Source organism: Notolepis coatsorum, assembly GCF_963971535.1.
Source record: "Notolepis coatsorum genome assembly, chromosome: 10".
In the NCBI taxonomy this organism is placed as follows: domain Eukaryota; kingdom Metazoa; phylum Chordata; class Actinopteri; order Aulopiformes; family Paralepididae; genus Notolepis; species Notolepis coatsorum.
In genome coordinates this window covers 107209528-107229810 of record NC_140174.1, presented here as the reverse complement: position 1 = coordinate 107229810, position 20283 = coordinate 107209528, and the positions used below count along the sequence as shown (strand labels likewise).

The window sequence follows — 20283 nt, the reverse complement described above, 5'->3', positions numbered from 1 at the left end:
CGTTAGTTCATGCCAACCGTTCAGTGCCAACGACGAGATATCTATTTTTTTTTATTAGCGATTTCCATTCATATTTCATCAATCTAGCCTCACGTTACCACTGGAACTCTCTCTGACCTCCATTGGGAAAATACCGCTCCCTATCGTCTCTCCGGATGGTACTGCACCCCTTTGGATTGGATTGAATGAAACGCATGGGGGAAAAAAAGTCCTGCTTCCACATTTTACTTATCAGGCATGTAACTCGAGCCGATCGGATTCATTGTGGACCATCAGAACAGCGTGGAATCGGTGTTTCGACCACCCAGCGTTGGATCAATAAACGCGATCGATATTTGGAATGGCGATCAGGAATTGGAATCATCTTTTTGGAGAACATCTGATCTGAGGTAAGAAATCTATTTGACCAGTCTTGGGATATATGCGAAGTCAGTCTCTGTTTGAAGATTTTTTTAAGATGTCCAGTTCCAGTGTTCTATTGTCCCTTTTGCATGTATAATCAGTTATTATCTAATTAATTAGAATGTTAGAATTCATTTTAGAATGATGAAATCAGTTTACTGTAATAATCAGAGCTTTTTTCACAGATATATCAACGTGGGCCCTATGTGTGTGTGTGTGTGCTGATCAGGAAATGGATAATAGATTTTTCAGCCCGCTTCTATAGCGTGCATAAGTACACATATACTATCGATAATCTAGCATTTATTTTAAAACGATTCATAAATAGGCCGAAAAATGACAAAGTTTTTTGTGTATTCCAGTGTATTCCACTAAAGGGCGATTATCACAGAATCTTCATATTTTCCTGAAACTTTCAAAAAACGAGTTTTTCAAAATGGTATAAAACGGAAATGAACCGATTAAAAAACAATCCGTTTCGACAATGTTGACTGCAAACAAGTCATTGATAAGCGACGGCCATATTAGACACATAATTGTCATAATTTAAGATATAGTTTATGCGTTCGCAAATATGAGAGCTCTATCATTGAAGTGGGTGGTGGCACGCAACGGGGTTCCGGGGCACCGCATGGCTGGCACGGAAAGTGTTAATGTGTACTGTCCCTGTTCAAATAAAGTTTAAACTGAAACTGAAACTGAAACCTTCACACATAACAAGCAGAAAATCAAGGTTACACCACTGGCCAATTAACTCACGGCACTCCAAATGACTCTTTCCATCATATCCCTCCTGGATACACACAGCTGCTCTACATACTGTACTGTACATCATATCCCCCCAGGAGACACCACACAGCTGCTCTACATACTGTACTGTACATCATATCCCCCCAGGAGACACCACACAGCTGCTCTACATACTGTACTGTACATCATATCCCCCCAGGAGACACCACACAGCTGCTCTACATACTGTACTGTACATCATATCCCCCCAGGAGACACCACACAGCTGCTCTACATACTGTACTGTACATCATATCCCCCCAGGAGACACCACACAGCTGCTCTACATACTGTACTGTACATCATATCCCCCCAGGAGACACCACACAGCTGCTCTACATACTGTACTGTACATCATATCCCCCCCAGGAGACACCACACAGCTGCTCTACATACTGTACTGTACATCATATCCCCCCAGGAGACACCACACAGCTGCTCTACATACTGTACTGTACATCATATCCCCCCAGGAGACACCACACAGCTGCTCTACATACTGTACTGTACATCATATCCCCCCCAGGAGACACCACACAGCTGCTCTACATACTGTACTGTACATCATATCCCCCCAGGAGACACCACACAGCTGCTCTACATACTGTACTGTACATCATATCCCTCCAGGAGACACCACACAGCTGCTCTACATACTGTACTGTACATCATATCCCCCCCAGGAGACACCACACAGCTGCTCTACATACTGTACTGTACATCATATCCCTCCTGGACACATACATACATTATTACATTAATAATATTGTCTCATCTCTGAGCAGCTGTCAAAGCCACCTTTATGCAGATGACACGGTTCTCCATTGTACTGCTGATTCTGTGCAACTGGCACTTTGACGCCCTGCAAGATGCACCTATTACGCTTGAAACCCACCAGGCGTAAGCATGCGCAGGTTTCGTGCGAGAACAACACGCATGGCTGTCCACACCGAGTCCGACTTCAGAGCGGGCGAAAGCGCACGGAGGAAGGCAGACTTTACATTGGAACAGCTGTAAATGCCTAGTCCAGTGGTTCTCAAACTGTGGTACGCGTACCACTAGTGGTACTTGGTGGTACTGCTGGTGGTACTTGAAAACATTTACAAGAAAGCAAAAAAAAAAAAAAAAAAAAAAAAAATGTTTGCAGTCAGGCCACTGAACTTAGAAGCAGGCCAGGCCAGTGTTTCTGGTTGTGGCGGCCAGGGGCGTTTTTAGGGTTAGAAAACATTGGGGGCGTCTGCCCGGGGGGTGGGGGGGGGGGGGGGGGGGGGGGGGGCAGGGGCGTTTTTAGGGTTAGAAAACATTGGGGGCTTCAGCCCGGGGTTTTTTTTTTTTTTTTTTTTTTTTTTTTTTTTAACACAGAAATACGCAATTTTTTAGTAATTAGAGATGAATACTGAAGAACTAGAATCATTAGAGGTTCTCAAAGTGAGGTCCATGTCCACGAAAGGGATCTGGGAAGTCCCCATAGAAAATTCAAAGTTAACAGGACCAAATCATCAGTTTCTTATTTATTTATTTAACCTTTATTTAGCCAGATAAAACATTGATCTGGTCCAAGAGGCCCCAACAGGAGTACAAATATACATATATACACATATATATACATATACTGTACATACATACACACATATACACCAATAACAAAATAAAAACACAGTTAAGAATCATATAAGCAAATAAACAAACAAACAAACATATGCACAGCCTATGTACAAAAGAAATAAACAGTTCATCTCTAGTCTTTACAGTTTTCTTCAATTGCATAAACACACAAATCAAAAGTATTACACAATTATCAAAACCTTACACTCAAGGAGCAAAACATAGGCCCAGATTTGCACCCCTATAAGCACAATGTCAGCCTCACACTTTTTGCAAAACAATACAACATATTTTCATCAGTCTACAGCATTGGTCTTGTGTAGTGTTTGGTGAATTTATTGTATATTTGCACATTCTCTGCGTACTTCACTTACAGTACTCTAATCACTGAGAAGTAGAATTGCTAAATGTGTTTTAGGTTAAGCACAGCAGTGTGTGTAACTGGTTCAAACAGAATTAAGTCATATGAAACGTGTGTTTCATATGGTAACAAAATGTAGTTTTTTTAAATTAGTGTATGGTTTTGACAAGTGTTTAATTTAGCAAAGGATCTGAGGTGTTCTGATAATTGTATGTGGTTGTGCTAATTGTGTGTTTTGAAACACCGGGCCCCGTTTTCAAAATCATGCTTAAGCAATGGAAAAAAAACTGTATTGTGTGTTTCATTATATACATATGTAATGGCCTTTGGATTGAGGAACATACTACCAGCCAAAGGAGGAAGCAGAAAAGGATGGACGAGTATGTAGTTGAGTCATCTTGTGGCACAAGCTCAGACCTCAGCTCAGGAGATCAGCTGAGACAGAGACTGTTCTATCCAGTCGTCGACAGAATGCTGCAAGAGCTTGAGAGCAGGTTCTCATGAGTTGGATAACAACTTATGAGAGGCATACAGGCATGTTATCCAGCCTCAGACCAGTTTCTCTCAGTGGAATTGCAGCAACCCCTCACCACACATTACAATATCCAACTATTGCCAGAGGAGATCACAGTTGCAAAGTGTTTCCTGGTCAGGACAGGCAGAGATGCAGTCCCTACTATCCTACTAAGTGTCTTTTCCCTCCTGGATGATAATAATAATAATAATAATAATAATAATAATAATAATAATAATAATAATAATAATAATAATAATAATAATAATAATAATAATAATAATAATAATAATAATAATAATAATATGCATTTGATTTATAAGGCGCCTTTCAGTACACAAAAAAAAAGTCCACAAATCGGTGAATGAAAAAATTATAGGATCAAATGAAAACTACTTACTAAAAATGTATGTTTAAAAGTACTAAAAACCAACAAAAAATACCAAACACTAACAAACATTCAGCACAGACAATGGGGATGCTGACATCAAAAAAAGTAAAAAAAAAAAAAAAAAAAAAAAATGTTTGGTCCGGGGCTAGGAGAAAAACATCCGGGGCTAAAGCCCCGGAAGCCCAGGGCTAACGAGGCCACGGTGGGGGGGGGGGGGGGGGGGGGGAGGGGGGAATACGCAATTCTAGAGTAATTAGAGATGAATACTGAAGAACTAGAATCATTAGAGGTTCTCAAAGTGAGGTCCATGTCCATGAGAGGGATCTGGGAAGTCCCCATAAAAATTCAAAGTTAACAGGACCAAATCATCAGTTTCTTATTTATTTATTTATTTAACCTTTATTTAGCCTGATAAAACATTGATCTGGTCCAAGAGGCCCCAACAGGAGTACAAATATACATATATATATATATATATATATATATACTGTACATACATACATACACACATATACACCAATAACAAAATAAAAACACAGTTAAGAATCATACACATAAGCAAATAAACAAACAAACATATGTACAGCCTATGTACAAAAGAAATAAACAGTTAATCTCTAGTCTTTACAGTTTTCTTCAATTGCATAAACACTCAAATCAAAAGTATTACACAATTATCAAAACCTTACACTCAAGGAGCAAAACATAGGCCCAGATTTGCACCCCTATAAGCACAATGTCAGCCTCACACTTTTTGCAAAACAATACACACAGTGATTTGCAAAACACTAAACACACTTGCATTACATTAGACACAGAATGTCAAATTACCACACATATGAGCCAATTGGTTAAACACAGCCATCAGATGCACAAACACACCATTGCTTAATTGTAGATACACCAATCAGGTTTAAGCACTATAAAAATGCAGCAGGTGAGTTCACCTGTCTTCAACCAAAATGGAAGGAGAGTGAAGTACTGTACACAGAGAACGTGAAAATATACAATACATTCACCAAACACTACACAAGACAACCAATGATGCAGACTGATGAAAATATACATTTTCTCCCATTTTCCCAAATCAGTCAACATGTCAACATGGAGAAAAACAACAACAAATTATCTTGCCAGATCCAGCTAGGCAAAGAGATAATGTCTAGTATTTTCTGTACTCTATTTAAAATGTTTCAAAATTGTTTTTGTTTTACTGTCATTTTAACCTGTACTAGATACAGTATTTTATGTTTGTCTGATATGTTTTGTTGTGATTCTCCATGTTGAAATGTTGACTGATTTGGTTATATGGAGAGAACATTTATATTTTCATCAGTCTACACTACAGCATTGGTCTTGTGTAGTGTTTGGTGAATTTATTGTATATTTGCACATTCTCTGCGTACTTCACTTACAGTACTCTAATCACTGAGAAGTAGAATTGCTAAATGTGTTTTAGGTTAAGCACAGCAGTGTGTGTAACTGGTTCAAACAGAATTAAGTCATATGAAACGTGTGTTTAATATGGTAACAAAATGTAGTTTTTATAAATTAGTGTATGGTTTTGACAAGTGTTTAATTTAGCAAAGGATCTGAGGTGTTCTGATAATTGTGTGCGTGGTTGTGCTAATTGTGTGTTTTGAAACACCGGGCCCCGTTTTCAAAATCATGCTTAAGCAATCGGAAAAAACTGTATTGTGTGTTTCATTATATAGTCTACATATGTTTCAGTCTTCTCATAAAAAAAAGATTAGATTTTTGGGTCTTTTCCTGCCTTTGGTCCGCTTTGCATTCACATCTCAAATGAACCGCAGCAGGGTTCACTTGCAAGAGTGAATGAGCTTTCACACCACCCCAAACCAACCGGACTATCCGAGGAAATGAACCAGGGTTCGATTAAAGCTTATTATAGTTTATCACAGTATCATGAGCATGTCTTTGTCAGTGGGTATGGATGGCTCCAGGTGCTGCTGCGTTAAAGTGCACATCTTCAATACCTATCTGTACTATTTAAAAGCACAGTGCAGGACACACTCAAAGGTTATTATCATGTAATGGCATTTTAATTGAGGAACATACTACCAGCCAAAGGAGGAAGCAGAAAAGGATGGATTAGTATGTAGTTGAGTAATCTTGTGGCACAAGCTCAGACCTCAGCTCAGGAAATCAGCTGAGACAGAGACTGTTCTATCCAGTCGTCGACAGAATGCTGCAAGAGCTTGAGAGCAGGTTCTCATGAGTTGGATAACAACTTATGAGAGGCATACAGGCATGTTATCCAGCCTCAGACCAGTTTCTCTCAGTGGAATTGCTGCAACCCCTCGCCACACATTACAATATCCAACTATTGCCAGAGGAGATCACAGTTGCAAAGTGTTTCCTGGTCAGGACAGGCAGAGATGCAGTCCCTACTATCCAAAGTGTCTTTTACCTCCTGGATGATAATAATAATAATAATAATAATAATAATAATAATAATAATAATAATAATAATAATAATAATAATAATAATAATAATAATAATAATAATAATAATAATAATGCATTTGATTTATAAGGTGCCTTTCAGGACACTACAAAAAAAAATCTGTGAATGAAAATAATTATAGGATCAAATGAAAACTACTTACTAAAAATGGATGTTTAAAAGTACTAAAAACCAACAAAAAATACCAAACACTAACAAACATTCAGCGCAGACAATGGGGATGCTGACATCTTAAAAAAAAAAAAAAAAAAAAAGGAAAAAGAAAAAGAAAATTTAAACTTTTAAGGTCCGGGGCTAGGAGAAAAACATCCGGGGCTAAAGCCCCGGAAGCCCAGGGCTAACGCCCCGGAAGCCCAGGGCTAACGACGCCACTGGTGGCGGCGCGATAGTTAGATAACCTAAGTGGGGAACAACCAGGAGATCAAATAATAATAATAATGACTTGGATTTATATAGCGCTCTTCACTGACCCAGAGCGCTTCACAGAGTCCATTATTCGTTCATACACAGTCATCCTGGTGGTGGTAAGCTACAATTGCAGCCAGAGCTGCCCTGAGGCAGACTCACGGAAGCGTGGCGAATAATCAACGCCTACGGCCCCTCCGACCACCACCAACATTCATTCACATGCATACACATTCATACGTGGCAAGTAGGTTAAGTGTCTTGCCCAAGGACACAACGGCTTGAGCTTGAACGGGATTCGAACCACCAACCCTTCGATCATTGGACGACCCGCTCTACCCCTGAGCCACGCCGCCCCACACTGTGACAGAGAGTAATGCAGTCTAAACAGTCATACATCTTTAATTCAACTTCAGCCCTGATCATAACCATTTATTTTTAGATTTTTTGTAATGTCAGATAAAAAATGAAATACTCCCACTTTTCTGAAAAGAGTTGGTGTTAAATCTGACATTACAAAAAATCCATCAAAATCTGTGTTGCTGCTAATCATTGACACATGCCTAGCCTGTAATAATCCCCCCGAGACAAATGTACTTTGCATTTGATATATTGAAAATATTTAACTTTTTGTGTGTTCTTTTTAACAATAATTGGTGATGCCATCACACAAACGTTAGGTTATGACTATAACCAAGTTCTGTTAATTAGGGGTGACGCTTGGCATCACTACTGCACTCGCTCGCGTATGTGCACGCGCACTGAATAAATTCCACAAATGTACCTTTAATACCAGTATTAGTCTGACCACACCCCTCATCAGCTTACCTTCATAAGCAGGTGTGTGGTCACCTGCTCTCCTCCTTCCCAAGCTTTCACCACAAGGTGAGGTCAAGGGCTGCAACGGCCGTCTGATGCCAAGCGTCACCCCTAATTAACAGAACTTGGTTATAGTCATAACCTAACGTTCTGTTTCATTAGGGGCTCTGCTTGGCATCACTACTGCACAAGGGGAGGCCAAGCGGAGCCGCTGGCTGACAAATACACCCCGCTGACAGCCCCCCAAAACCATCAGAACAGGGAGGGCCGAGCCCCCCCGACCCCCCCTAATGGAGGGTATCCCCCCTATTAGGGGCTTCACGGGAAGGCGACGGACCCGACCGTGCGAAGAGGCACTCAAGCAACTCAACGCACAGGGTGAGCAGACCGTGGCTTGACCCCACGACTACACACACGCACAACCCGCATGCCACCCGGGAACGAACGGAGGAACAACCTCGTTACTGCCCCCAGAATCACGGGGTCAAGGGCAAACCCAACCCCGTGGCAAGGCCGTAGCAGCGGAGCACGAAGGAAGACCCAGACCCACCAAAAGGACTGGACTCCCTGGAACGGGGGCCCGGAGAAGTCCATGATGCCAGCATCAAGACCCCACCAGGTGGGCACGTAGTGCCCCGCCCCCCACATCGCCAGCGTATTCGGACAAAGGCCCCTCAGTTACTGCACCTGGTATTCCCAGGCGGTATCCCAACCAAGTACTAACCAGGCCAGAACCTGCTTAGCTTCCGAGATCGGACGAAATCGGGCGTGTTCAGGTCGGTATGGCCGTAAGCCGAGCGGGCCCTGTCCCCCAATAGTACACCGCTTGGCACACTGACCCTGCAGAACAGGCAGTCAGCATGGCCGTAAGCACACAAAAAAGGTTAACCAACGGAAGCAGGCAGCGCACCGGGGAAAAACCAGGCAACAGGCTGTTAACCCTAGCCTGGAGACTGCGGACGAGACAGGCGCCAGAGGGGACAGCTGAACACAGCCGCCCCGGCGGAAGGAGCGTAAGCTGGCGGTGTTGCAAGACCAAGCCTCCATTTAAAAACCCCCACCCAGAGGGGTCGAGGCAGAGAAGGCTGACACGATTGGCAGACGTCATGAACGTGCAGGGGCACCCTCAACCGGTGAACCCGGGAGTTGACACTGCTCCAACACACCAGGGAATCAACCACCTTGGTGTTACCCAATGCGGTGGTTGTTCCTATAACCCCTCAAGAAAAAACTCCAAAACACACCTGCGGGTATACACCGGCTATACCGCAGTACAAGTGTTTCAGTTTTCAAAAAAGGGTTAACCCAGGCCTACGGGTCGCAAACATCACTTCGGACCGGGCCTGGCGGTACGGGAAGCACAGGGTCACCAGAGGAGGTCAAAAAACCACCCCCACAGGCCCCTCTTCGCCATGCGTGAGAGAGGAGCGAAAAATAATGGAGAACCAGCCCCTAAGCACACCGTACTTGGTATTCCCAGGCGGTCTCCCAACCAAGTACTAACCAGGACCAACCTGTGTAGCGGCCGAGATCCGACGAGATCGAGCGTGTACAGAATGGCATGGCTGTAAGCCATTACGACAGTGCTGAGTAAAAACGTACCCAACCAGGGTCTCCATAGCGCTTAACCCTGTGACACCCAGACCGACCTGGCATTTTTCCCCCTGAAAAAAGCCCAAGTCCCTCAGGGTACCAGAACAGCAGATCTGCATCCCCGGCGGACAACGGTTCAACTGATCTGGACCAGCGTGACCAGAACCAGTCCCATGCCCTAACCACGCCGACATGCCTACTCCAGGAGAAGGGCAGATATGCGTGTTGATCTTAACATGAAAAGAAGGCGCCACCCAGACGTTCGGGCGAACCGCGCCTGGTGGCCCACCCCAAGGGCGTGAGACCCCTCTACATATGTTCAGATCCATTCCGTCATCATCCCCCAGACATGAACGAGAATCCGTCAAAAAACCAACCCAGGTCATGGGATTTGGTCGTCGGAAGAGGAAAAACCCCCATCTCAGTTGCTCTATAAAAACGCTGTTTCAACCACAAGCAACCAAGGCGTGCCAGTCAATCGCCTGTTTACAGCGAGCTAGCACTATACGTGCGTCGGGACACACCCCCATCAATGAACAGGCTATTTAGACCTGTCATTGAATCCCCAAGGCGCCCAGGGGAACGACAAGAGGGGTGTGACACTCCCCAACTCCAACACTTCTGGAATAGAAAAGAAGGAAGCATCAACAGTATGTATCCCAGTCTACACAGCCGGGGTAAAATTTTTTCACATTTTTACATCCCACCACCCTCCCATAGGAAGGAGACGGGGATCCCCAGAGAGACTTCCCACGCGAGCTGTACAGATTGAAAAGAATATATTGCACCCTGAGCCATGTAAAAAATTGGTTTTAGGGCTCTCCGGGGAAGATGCACTGAACCCATACACACTCAATAATCGAATTGAATCGAATACATATACAATAGAATAGGACCCTTCTAGAGGGTCCACTCACTTTGACAATCTGAGGAGGAAGGCTCTGTACTCTGATGGAGGCTCCCTCACATGGAAGAAGGAGTCCGAACTCACAGAAGGCCCGAATAGGCGCTTGGTGAGGAGGAGCCCTGACCACCCCCCCCGAAACAGATCCATCACATGGACCTGAACAGCACACGGAAGTCCTACCAACAGAGACGCGCACGGTGACGTACTCTATGGCGGGGGAATTCCTGCGGTGCACACGCCCAATATACCAGGCCGTGGGACCAGGAAACTCCCTCCCCCCCCCCCCCCCCCCCCCCGTAACGTGCCGAACCGCCACGTGACGGGAACCTTGAAGGACAGGGGGTGTACCCCTGACCGACAGAAACAAGGGGGAGAGGAAGGTTACCAGTTCACCCCTTTACGACCCCACACCCATGATACGATGTAATGACAGAAAGAGAATATGACACAGTCATAGTCAGCTCTATGAAGCGTTTGACAGCTCCACACAGCGCATGAGCTAACCTGCTATCTGATTTTTACTAAGGAAAAACACAGAATAGAGAGGGCTCTAAGAGCCCCGGTCCAACATACACATGTGCTTCTGTGGCCAGTCCAACCCAGTTGTAGGTCACATGACACACACAACCCATCATCACCTACAAAAAATGGCAAAAAACACTCAACAGAGGAACGCCGTTTTTCACAATGAGAGAATACATCATTCTCGATTAGTATCGGCCACAGGCCTTGCTAAGCACACATGACAGCGACCAAACAATTTTTTCTTTTAGGAAAATAAAGTTTCTCCAGCAGATTTAGCACAACCTCAGCAATCAAGCTAAGAGTTACATCGCATCCCTACCACACAAAAAACACAATTAGTGCACAACATGTCTGATAGGAGGATGAAAAAGTCCCCAGGGAACCGGGGGGAAACACAATCCTCTTATTTTACCCTCAATACGGCCAGTTAAAACAGGAACCTGTTAATATGTGAACACACTGTTCATTGTCATCACAGTCTGAGAAAAGAACATTCTTTTACTCACTTGTCACCAAGCATAGCTTCATAGGTTAGTTACCTTAGTTGTGAGTACACGGTACATATAAACACCATGATGTTTCTCACACAACAACCAGATCATTACATTCCGATTTGCATGGAGAAGCTAACTGCCAGTGACAAAAACAGCTCACACATAACCCGCGCCGTATCCCAAATGTATTGCAGCAACACACGTTTTGGGAAAAACATCGTTATTCACAATACATTTAGAAAAGTAAAACCAGAAAACGTGTTATAAGGTCTGGTCAAACCTGTTCCTACCCGGAGCGTAGATCAGCGAAGTGCAGTCACAGACACCGTAGGAACACAGCCGCTCCTGTGTTGGTCGAACTGGGCAGCGTCACCGCTCCAACCCGCACTACAGTCCTCTGTTGATGCAACCTTGCCGTCCTGGCTCAGGGCAGGGTCGACGAAACATCCCCTGTCAAGGATGACGTCGTAGTCAAGAGTGTAAAACATGTTAAAATCAAAGCACGTTCAACAGAATAGCATCAAGCTAACGGCCGCTCCAACCGCTCGGGCGCTAATGCTCCTGCTCGCGAGACGCCGAGCTAACTGCGCACGCGACCAGAAGCAAGCTCACAGCGGCGCGCGAGAAGCTAAAGCTACCCCGCGCCAGGCCATGGCCTATAGCAGCAAGCTAACGTTACCTAGCGATCACGCCATGCTAGCACCGCAGCTAACAGCTGACTGGCTAACAGTAGGCCCAACCAAAGCAGGCCATGCAGCGATCCAGCAGGCTAACGCAGCAGTTAACAGCTGACTGGCTAACCGCAAGCTATGAACATGTAACAATGACATAACACTCACCCAGACAGGCCGCCGTTCTGAACCTCTCCTCACTTTTTAAGAGAAAAGAGAAAACAAGATGTCAACACCGCTTCACAACAGTGATTTTACCAACACCCGACGGAATCAGCACATTACCAACTGGCCTGTGTAGCTGACTTTGAACATGAATCTGCCGCTATCGCACATCATGCACATATCCCCTCGTGAAGGAATACTCTCATTTGGATATGAAAGATGGGGCCTTAACACGGTGACAGAGAGAATCCACTCGTCCAAAACACACAGGGATCACCAGTGTTAATGGTCGCGGCCCACTAGTTAAAACTATAATGGTCTTCAGACCAAGGCCTTCTGTCGCCTAGGTGGCTGAACAAAGGACCCTAGCCTGGGGCCGGTTTCCATAAACATTGTCAAGTAGCCCCCATAGCACTAACAGACAAGTGGAGCCTGCCAGCAAAACACTACTCACCCAACCTGGAACGCACCGCTTCTCACAACAGCGGCATGTCCGACAGTTCAACTGTGGCCTGACAGGTTTCACCCCAACAAACACAGCAAGGAACTGCAGTTGAGAAGCATGCAGCGGCGTGCTCCCAATACGAAAACCGGTGGAGGATTTTTAGAATGATCAACATCTTCCAGACACTCCAGTACGAAGACAATATCGCCGTATTTTCTCGAAAATAGTGAGAGAGAAAATAAAGATATGATGTCAACGTATCTCCTTCCTTGTAAACATTTTTTTTTCTCCACTAACAACACGTCAAGTGGGGTACTACCGAGGCACTTTCTTGTGGTGAAAGCGAGAAGGAGGAGAGCAGGTGACCACACACCTGCTTATAAAGGTAAGCTGATGAGGGGTGTGGTCAGACTAATACTGGTATTAAAGGTACATTTGTGGAATTTATTCAGTGCGCGTGCACGTACGCGAGCGAGTGCAGTAGTGATGCCAAGCAGAGCCCCTAATGAAACAGAACTGGCATTTAAAGGGTAAACATTCAAAAATGTATTGAATATGTGTTTTCTTTTCTTTTTTACAATAATTTGTGATCCCCATCACAAACACTGGCATTTAACGGGTAAAAATTCCTGCACCAGAATGCAGGAAATTAAGTTTTTGTAACAAAATAATTGTGTGTGTGTGTGTGTGTGTGTGTGTGTGTGTGTGTGTGTGTGTGTGTGTGTGTGTGTGTGTGTGTGTGTGTGTGTGTGTGTGTGTGAGAGTGTGTGTGTGAGAGAGAATGACGGACAATTGCTTGCTGTGTGAGAGATAGAGAGAGAGAGAGAGAGAGAGCGAGCGAGAGAGAGAGAGAGAGAGAGAGAGAGAGAGAGAGAGAGAGAGAGAGAGAGAGAGAGAACGAATTAAGTACATTTGCTGAAATTAATAAATGTTCTCACTTGCTATGTGGGTCTTAAATTGGTTCTTAATGACAAATGATTCATGTGAGTCCTCTCCCCCCTGCAGATCCTTTGGGCTTTCCTCAGACTCTACAGGAAGTGGAGGTGCCTGTGAGGGGAAACAACCAGTGTACCTGTCAGTACAGACCAGCAGGCGACTTCATCACCGACAACATGATCTGTGCGGGCCAGGAAAACAAGGGCGCATGCCAGGTTAAATATATTAACATGCCAGGAAAACAAGGGTGCATGCCAGGTTAAATATATTAACAGGCCAGCTTGAATATATTAACATGCCAGGAAAACAAGGGCGCATGCCAGGTTAAATATATTAACATGCCAGCTTAAATATATTAACATGCTAGGTTAAATGTACTAATATGCCAGGTTAAATGTACTAACATGCCAGGTTAAATATATTAACATGCCAGGTTAAATGTACTAACATGCCATGTTAAATGTACTAACACGCCAGGTTAAATGTACTAACATGCCATGTTAAATGTACTAACACGCCAGGTTAAATGAACTAACATGCAAGGTTAAATATATCAACTCATTCAACGCCAGTCACGATGATAGTCGGGTTAACTCGCCATCGCTTGAGCGCCAATCACGAGTATAGTCGGGTTTTAATCGTTATTTCTTTTATTAGCGATATCCATGCATTTTCATCCATCCAGCCTGATGTTATCGTTGGGAATGGGTCTGAGCTCGCAAAAGGGCAAATACCGCCCCCTACACCTTCCGGCTGGTATTGCACTCCACTGGGAATGGTATAGTTTATTTTCTGGGACGATCCAAGCCGTGCGGGTGTGGTTTAAATACCCAGGCGAGGTAACCTGATTTCAACGATACATCTGCGAGGCTGACCACCCCCCCCCCCTCATATGCAATGCTGTTGAACGTGGCACGGACCTCCGCGCCCAGTACTTCAAATGGCGATCAGATAATTGGATTATTTCTTTTGCATTACATCAGATACAAGGTAAGGACATTATATATAAATTTGATCTGATATGTATTTCTACCCCGATCGACGCTGTATCTGTGTGTATGTGTGGCTGTTTTCCGTTGGGTGCAGGAGGTGGGGGGGGGGGGGGGGGGGGGGGGGGGGGGCGCCGCGCTACGAGGGCCATTTCATGTATGCACAAGGAAGGATAATAATGATGATCTAGCGTTGATTTCAGGAAGATTCGATAATCAGCTGAAAAATTACAATGTGTTTTGTGTATTCCACTAAAGGGCTATTATCGCGTCTTTCTCTGGAATTACTAGAAATCACCAAAACTATACTCGTATTCAAAACGGTATAAAACGGAAATGTACAAATGAAAAAACAATCCGTTTTGTACATGTTGACTGCAAGCAACTCATTGATAATCGACGGGTGTATTAGACCCATAGCCATAATTTAAGATATATTTTAAGCACTCACAAATCTCCCAGTCCTCCCATTGATTAAAGCTGTGGCGCTCTATTCACATGCCAGGTTACATGTATTAACATGCCAGGTTAAATATATTAACATGCCAGGTTAAATGTATTAACATGCCAGGTTAAATGTATTAACATGCCAGGTTAAATATATTAACATGCCAGGTTAAATATATTAACATGCCAGGTAAATGTATTAACACATTCTGCGCCATGCAGTATGCCCATCTTATACCACTCTCTGCCAGTGCTCACCTTCTTTGCAGGGCTATAACTTTTTAAATATTATAGCTATATCGACATTACTATGGCCCATTCAACATCGGGTATCTATCGTTCCGGATGTGGGAACGTTATATTCTTCCATTCATACATTGTCGTGTTAGTACCGTCGTGAATATAAGTATGTTTTTGGAGTGTATAGCAGTAATTCCTAGAACGCACGTTATAGGCCCCGACGCGTATTACACATAATCGATTGGCGTTTTGTTCCTATACGCGCTATATTAAAAAATTCAAATGCATATGATCGCTATACATTATGCTCCATCATGCGTGAAGGAAAGGGGTGGGGGGTCGTTTATGATTCCTTGATTGTCACTAACGGCTTTCTTTAGTACGACGCCATACGTTGATCGGATAGATTGCAATGAAATAAATGGACAATCGAGCTGGAAATAACGTTAGATTCCTCTTACCTGTGCCCGATGAGACTGGAGGAAAAATATTCCAATTATTTGATGTTGATCTGCTAGATCCATTTTCCGTTTGTATGACGCAATAAACGCCGAAAGCATATTGATTCTTGCGGCTCGAAAGCCATCCCATGCACGCCGGTCTAAACCACATTGCATGCGTGCACCACAAAGGATAATAGTGATGATCTAGCGTTGATTTCAGGAAGATCCGATAATCAGGCAAAAAATTACAACGTGTTTTCGTGTCTTTTCCCTGGAATTGCTCAGAAGCGGCCGGACTATGTTCATATTCAAAACGGTATCAAACGGAAATGTACGGATGAAAAAATTATCTGTTTTTTGCACGTTGACCAGAAGTAGCTCAATGAGACTCGAGGGCGTTATTAGACCCACAGCGATACTATAAAATATAGGTTTAGTTCTACAAACTACAACTACGTTTACATGGGGTTAATGGGCGGCACGGAAGTGGTCACTTCCCGGAAAGGGCGTGGCACTCAATGTGTTAACATGCCAGGTTAAATGTATTAACATGTCAGATAACTATTTTCTGACCACTAGAGGGCAGCAAGATTTTAAATGCATATGTTTATATGCAAGAGACTCTGGTCTTGACTCCCCGAGTCAGCATTGCCTGCGGCTTGGGCCAGTCGTCATACTATCTCAATTGGCAGAGGTAGCGGGTGGAAAGTCGATGGGTGGGGATTGGACATTGTGGACAGCGACTCCTACAGGTCGGTTGGGTGACGCCTGTACAGCAGAGACAGGAAGTATCTGGGGCAGCGTCAGCCTCCCACGCGTCCGTGTGTGTCCACGCTGTCTTGTGAAAAGATGCGACAGGCTGCCTCCTCGTGTACCGGAGGGGACACGTGATGCAAGGCTTCTATCCGCACTACAGCCGACCAGTGGGAGGCATAGTCTAGCAACGTTCAAGACAGGGGAGGGGAGAATTGAAGGGGAGAATTGGCGATACGAAAATTGGGATGGGAGAAAAATAGAAAAATAAGGAGAAAAAGTAGATGAAAATAAATGCATAGGTTTATAAAATAGGTGGAGCCAAAGCACATGCTGGGTTGGTGCAGGGTTGATTGAGTAGGACATCCTGTTTGTATAGGTAAATAATCTGATGACTGAATTATTGGATAATGCTACTAGCTACCTGCTGTCTAATTGACCACCTGGTGGCTGTTTGTCAATGACACTGGAGTACTTGAGCGTTTGGATTGTATATCCTGAATAAATAACGTTCAAGCAAGAGTCGGAATTGTTTCCTTTGGTCCCTATTACAACAGTTGATCGCCTGCACCCTTCCAAAGGGGAGGTCTAGCTGACACATTGACGGTGACTGCTAGATATTTGGACAATATGAATGCAGCCATTTAGCATTTTTATTTACCATGTAGATATTTTCTGTTTGACCTCTGACCTCAGGGAGACTCGGGAGGTCCTCTCCAGTGTCAGCAGGGGTCAGTGTGGGTCCAGGCCGGGGTCACCAGCTTCGGGGTGCCATGCGCCCTGGCAGGGTTCCCCGAGGTGTTCACCCGGGTGTCCCGGTTCCAGACCTGGATCACAGACACCACGGCCGGGGCGAGCCTGGGCTTCCGCACGTTCAAGTCCAACGGTACCGACACGGACAGCAGCTTCACCTGCTCCAATACAGATGCAACCACAGCCACCGCGCCGGATACAACCACGCCGTCCTCTGCTGCCCCCGGTGGACAGCACACTCTGCTCTTCCTCATACCGTCTCTGCTTCTGTCCCGTGTCGTCCTCATTGGGGAGATTTAAAGACCCTAAAGATCTTAGACCCTGATAACATGGGAGCTTATTTTCAATTGATAATGTCACATAATCATCGTCCAAATACAGCAACAAGGTACAGTGACGTGAAGCATCATAGAGATATTAACCACAAGATGTCGATGGTCTCTCTCTATCAACATGTGTTTTGTCCAACACACGTCCAAAACTGTTTACATCTCTGTTTGGGAACAAAAAGTTAGTTTTGCCATCATTTTGCTATAGTTTTGACGAAAGACCCTCAAGGTAAAGGTCCTGTTGGTCTTGGGTTGATTGGCGGATGGAGGAGGGATCCCAAAATGTTGCAACTTTGTTGTCATGCTTTTTGTTTATACCAATAAAACCTTTTTTATTATTATTATTTGTTCACATAAAATGTGTAAAAACTAGGGTTGTCCCCGACTAAGGATTTGGATAGTCGACTATGATTGGCGAAAATGTGCCGTTAGTCGACTATTAGTAGACAAAAAAAGTATAATATATATATATTGTAACGTTCTGTCATACCCTTATTGTTAGGAAGAATGAGGAGAGGTTTATGTTTCTTCTGGGTTATTTAATTCCACTGATATGAGTACATACAGGTCAATACCTCACTCGTCAGGTACACACACAGCTCCCTCCTTCACGTATATTTCACGACAACAACGTAACTTCCGGTCCCACCTCCTATCTCTCCCGGGGGGAAACACACCCCCAGGTACAGTGACACACAAAACCCCAGATCATTACACTATATATATATATTTTTGTATCATTCCATTTGGGCTGTGGGGGGTGCTTAATGTCTGAAGGAGTCGACTGAAGGCTTCTTGTCCTCTGCAAAAGCATGCAATTGGTCCACTGATGGATACATCTTGATATGTCTAGTCTAGTGTGTTCATTAGATGGGTGAAATCCTCTTTCAGCCTCTGTGCCTGTTTTCGTAGGCAGTTAGCCTCTGGTATGCGCGCCATTAGCGTTAGCCACGCTTCTAGGCCTCTTTTCTTTTGGAAAGAATGATAAAAAAAATATATATATAAGAGGTTGGCAGTCGACTACGGCTCCTTTCGACCGATTAGTCGACTAATCGACTAATAGGGGTCAGCCCTAGTAAAAAGATATACTTCTGTGGTACAAATGGAATAAAAATTATATATCCACATTATATATCATGTTACAATAATATCCAAATGCACAAGGGAGAATCTACACATTATGTACTTTGCGCAAGTTATTCTGCGAATGTTTTGGGTTGTATGCAGACAATAAAATATAAAATAATAAAATATGAGATACTTGTGCCCAAATAAGGTGAGGTGAGACTTTCTTATCTATTTCCATATTGATCTCCTTGGCAACATGGCCTCTGAATTGTCGACAGAATCAACCAATGACTCACAGACTCACCATTGATCGCAGTTAGCAGAGTCAACATTTATATTTGGATAAATTATCGACATGTATATATGGATAAATTATCAACATGTATATTTGGAAACATTATCAACATGTATATATGGATAAATCACCAACATGTTGTGACAGATCTCCCCCCTCCCATGGATATGTGAAGGATGGGAGATACTTCTGCCACAGGAGGAGTAGAGTCAATTAGGTAGCTGATGAGTACTGATAGAATACACCTGCGCAGCATTAGCCACACACATCTCACATGCAAACACTCCCGACACACACACTATCTGATTAGTACTGATAGAATACACCTGCGCATAATTAGTTGACACACATCTCACGTGCACACACCCCAGACACACACACTACAAAGTCACTTGGTTAGTCAGGAGTAAGTTGAGCGGAGTAGGAGTTGGAGTTGTGTTATTGAGAGAGAGATTGAGTATTCAGTTGTGACGGTGAGAGGTAGTGAGAGGTGAGGAGAAAGCGAGTAGGTGTTCTTTGTGTACTGGACCCTGGACTGGCTGAGATTCCCCCTTGTGTACTGACCCTGGACCGGACGACTACCCTGAGTATTGAACAATCCCCTTTTCTGTCGGCGAGCCTGTTTTGTGTTTTTGATTGAAAATTGTTTGTCCTTGAACCAAAGAACGTTTGCCCGCAGTCTCCACCAAATGTGACGAATCTGGTGGGGACCAGACTCGCCATGGTTCAAATACAAACAAATTCAAAAGGTCCACACAAGAGCAATATCAATCAATAAGAATATTTATTGAATTAAGGCGCAAAAATCCAGTTTGATAAGCAAGATAATGGTCATAGACAGTCCGATGGGGAAGCAGCCCTTGTCTTACAGACCCTCCACCTGCTTCCCCTTGTCTTACAGACCCTCCACCTGCTTCCCCTTGTCTTACAGACCCTCCACCTGCTTCCCCTTGTCTTACAGACCCTCCACCTGCTTCCCCTTGTCTTACAGGCCCTCCACCTGCTTCCCCTTGTCTTACAGGCTCTCCACCTGCTTCCCCTTGTCTTACAGACTCTCCACCTGCTTCCCCTTGTCTTACAGACCCTCCACCTGCTTCCCCTTGTCTTACAGACCCTCCACCTGCTTCCCCTTGTCTTACAGACCCTCCACCTGCTTCCCCTTGTCTTACAGACCCTCCACCTGCTTCCCCTTGTCTTACAGACTCTCCACCTGCTTCCCCTTGTCTTACAGACCCTCCACCTGCTTCCCCTTGTCTTACAGACCCTCCACCTGCTTCCCCTTGTCTTACAGACCCTCCACCTGCTTCCCCTTGTCTTACAGACCCTCCACCTGCTTCCCCTTGTCTTACAGGCCCTCCACCTGCTTCCCCTTGTCTTACAGACCCTCCACCTGCTTCCCCTTGTCTTACAGACCCTCCACCTGCTTCCCCTTGTCTTACAGACCCTCCACCTGCTT

At 44.4% G+C, this 20283-nt stretch overlaps 1 protein-coding gene across 1 annotated transcript in view; it reads left to right on the top strand.

Moving 5' to 3' along the window:
• LOC311235058 (chymotrypsin-like protease CTRL-1) overlaps positions 1–17805 on the top strand; it is a 63682-nt gene extending 45877 nt beyond the window's left edge. Inside the window, exons 5-6 of the mRNA XM_084322381.1 lie at positions 13580–13725; positions 17079–17805. Of these exons, the coding sequence (XP_084178507.1) occupies positions 13580–13725; positions 17079–17435 (503 nt within the window). The 3' untranslated portion in view covers positions 17436–17805. The remainder of the gene's footprint in view (positions 1–13579; positions 13726–17078) is intronic.
• The last annotated feature ends 2478 nt before the right edge of the window (positions 17806–20283 follow it).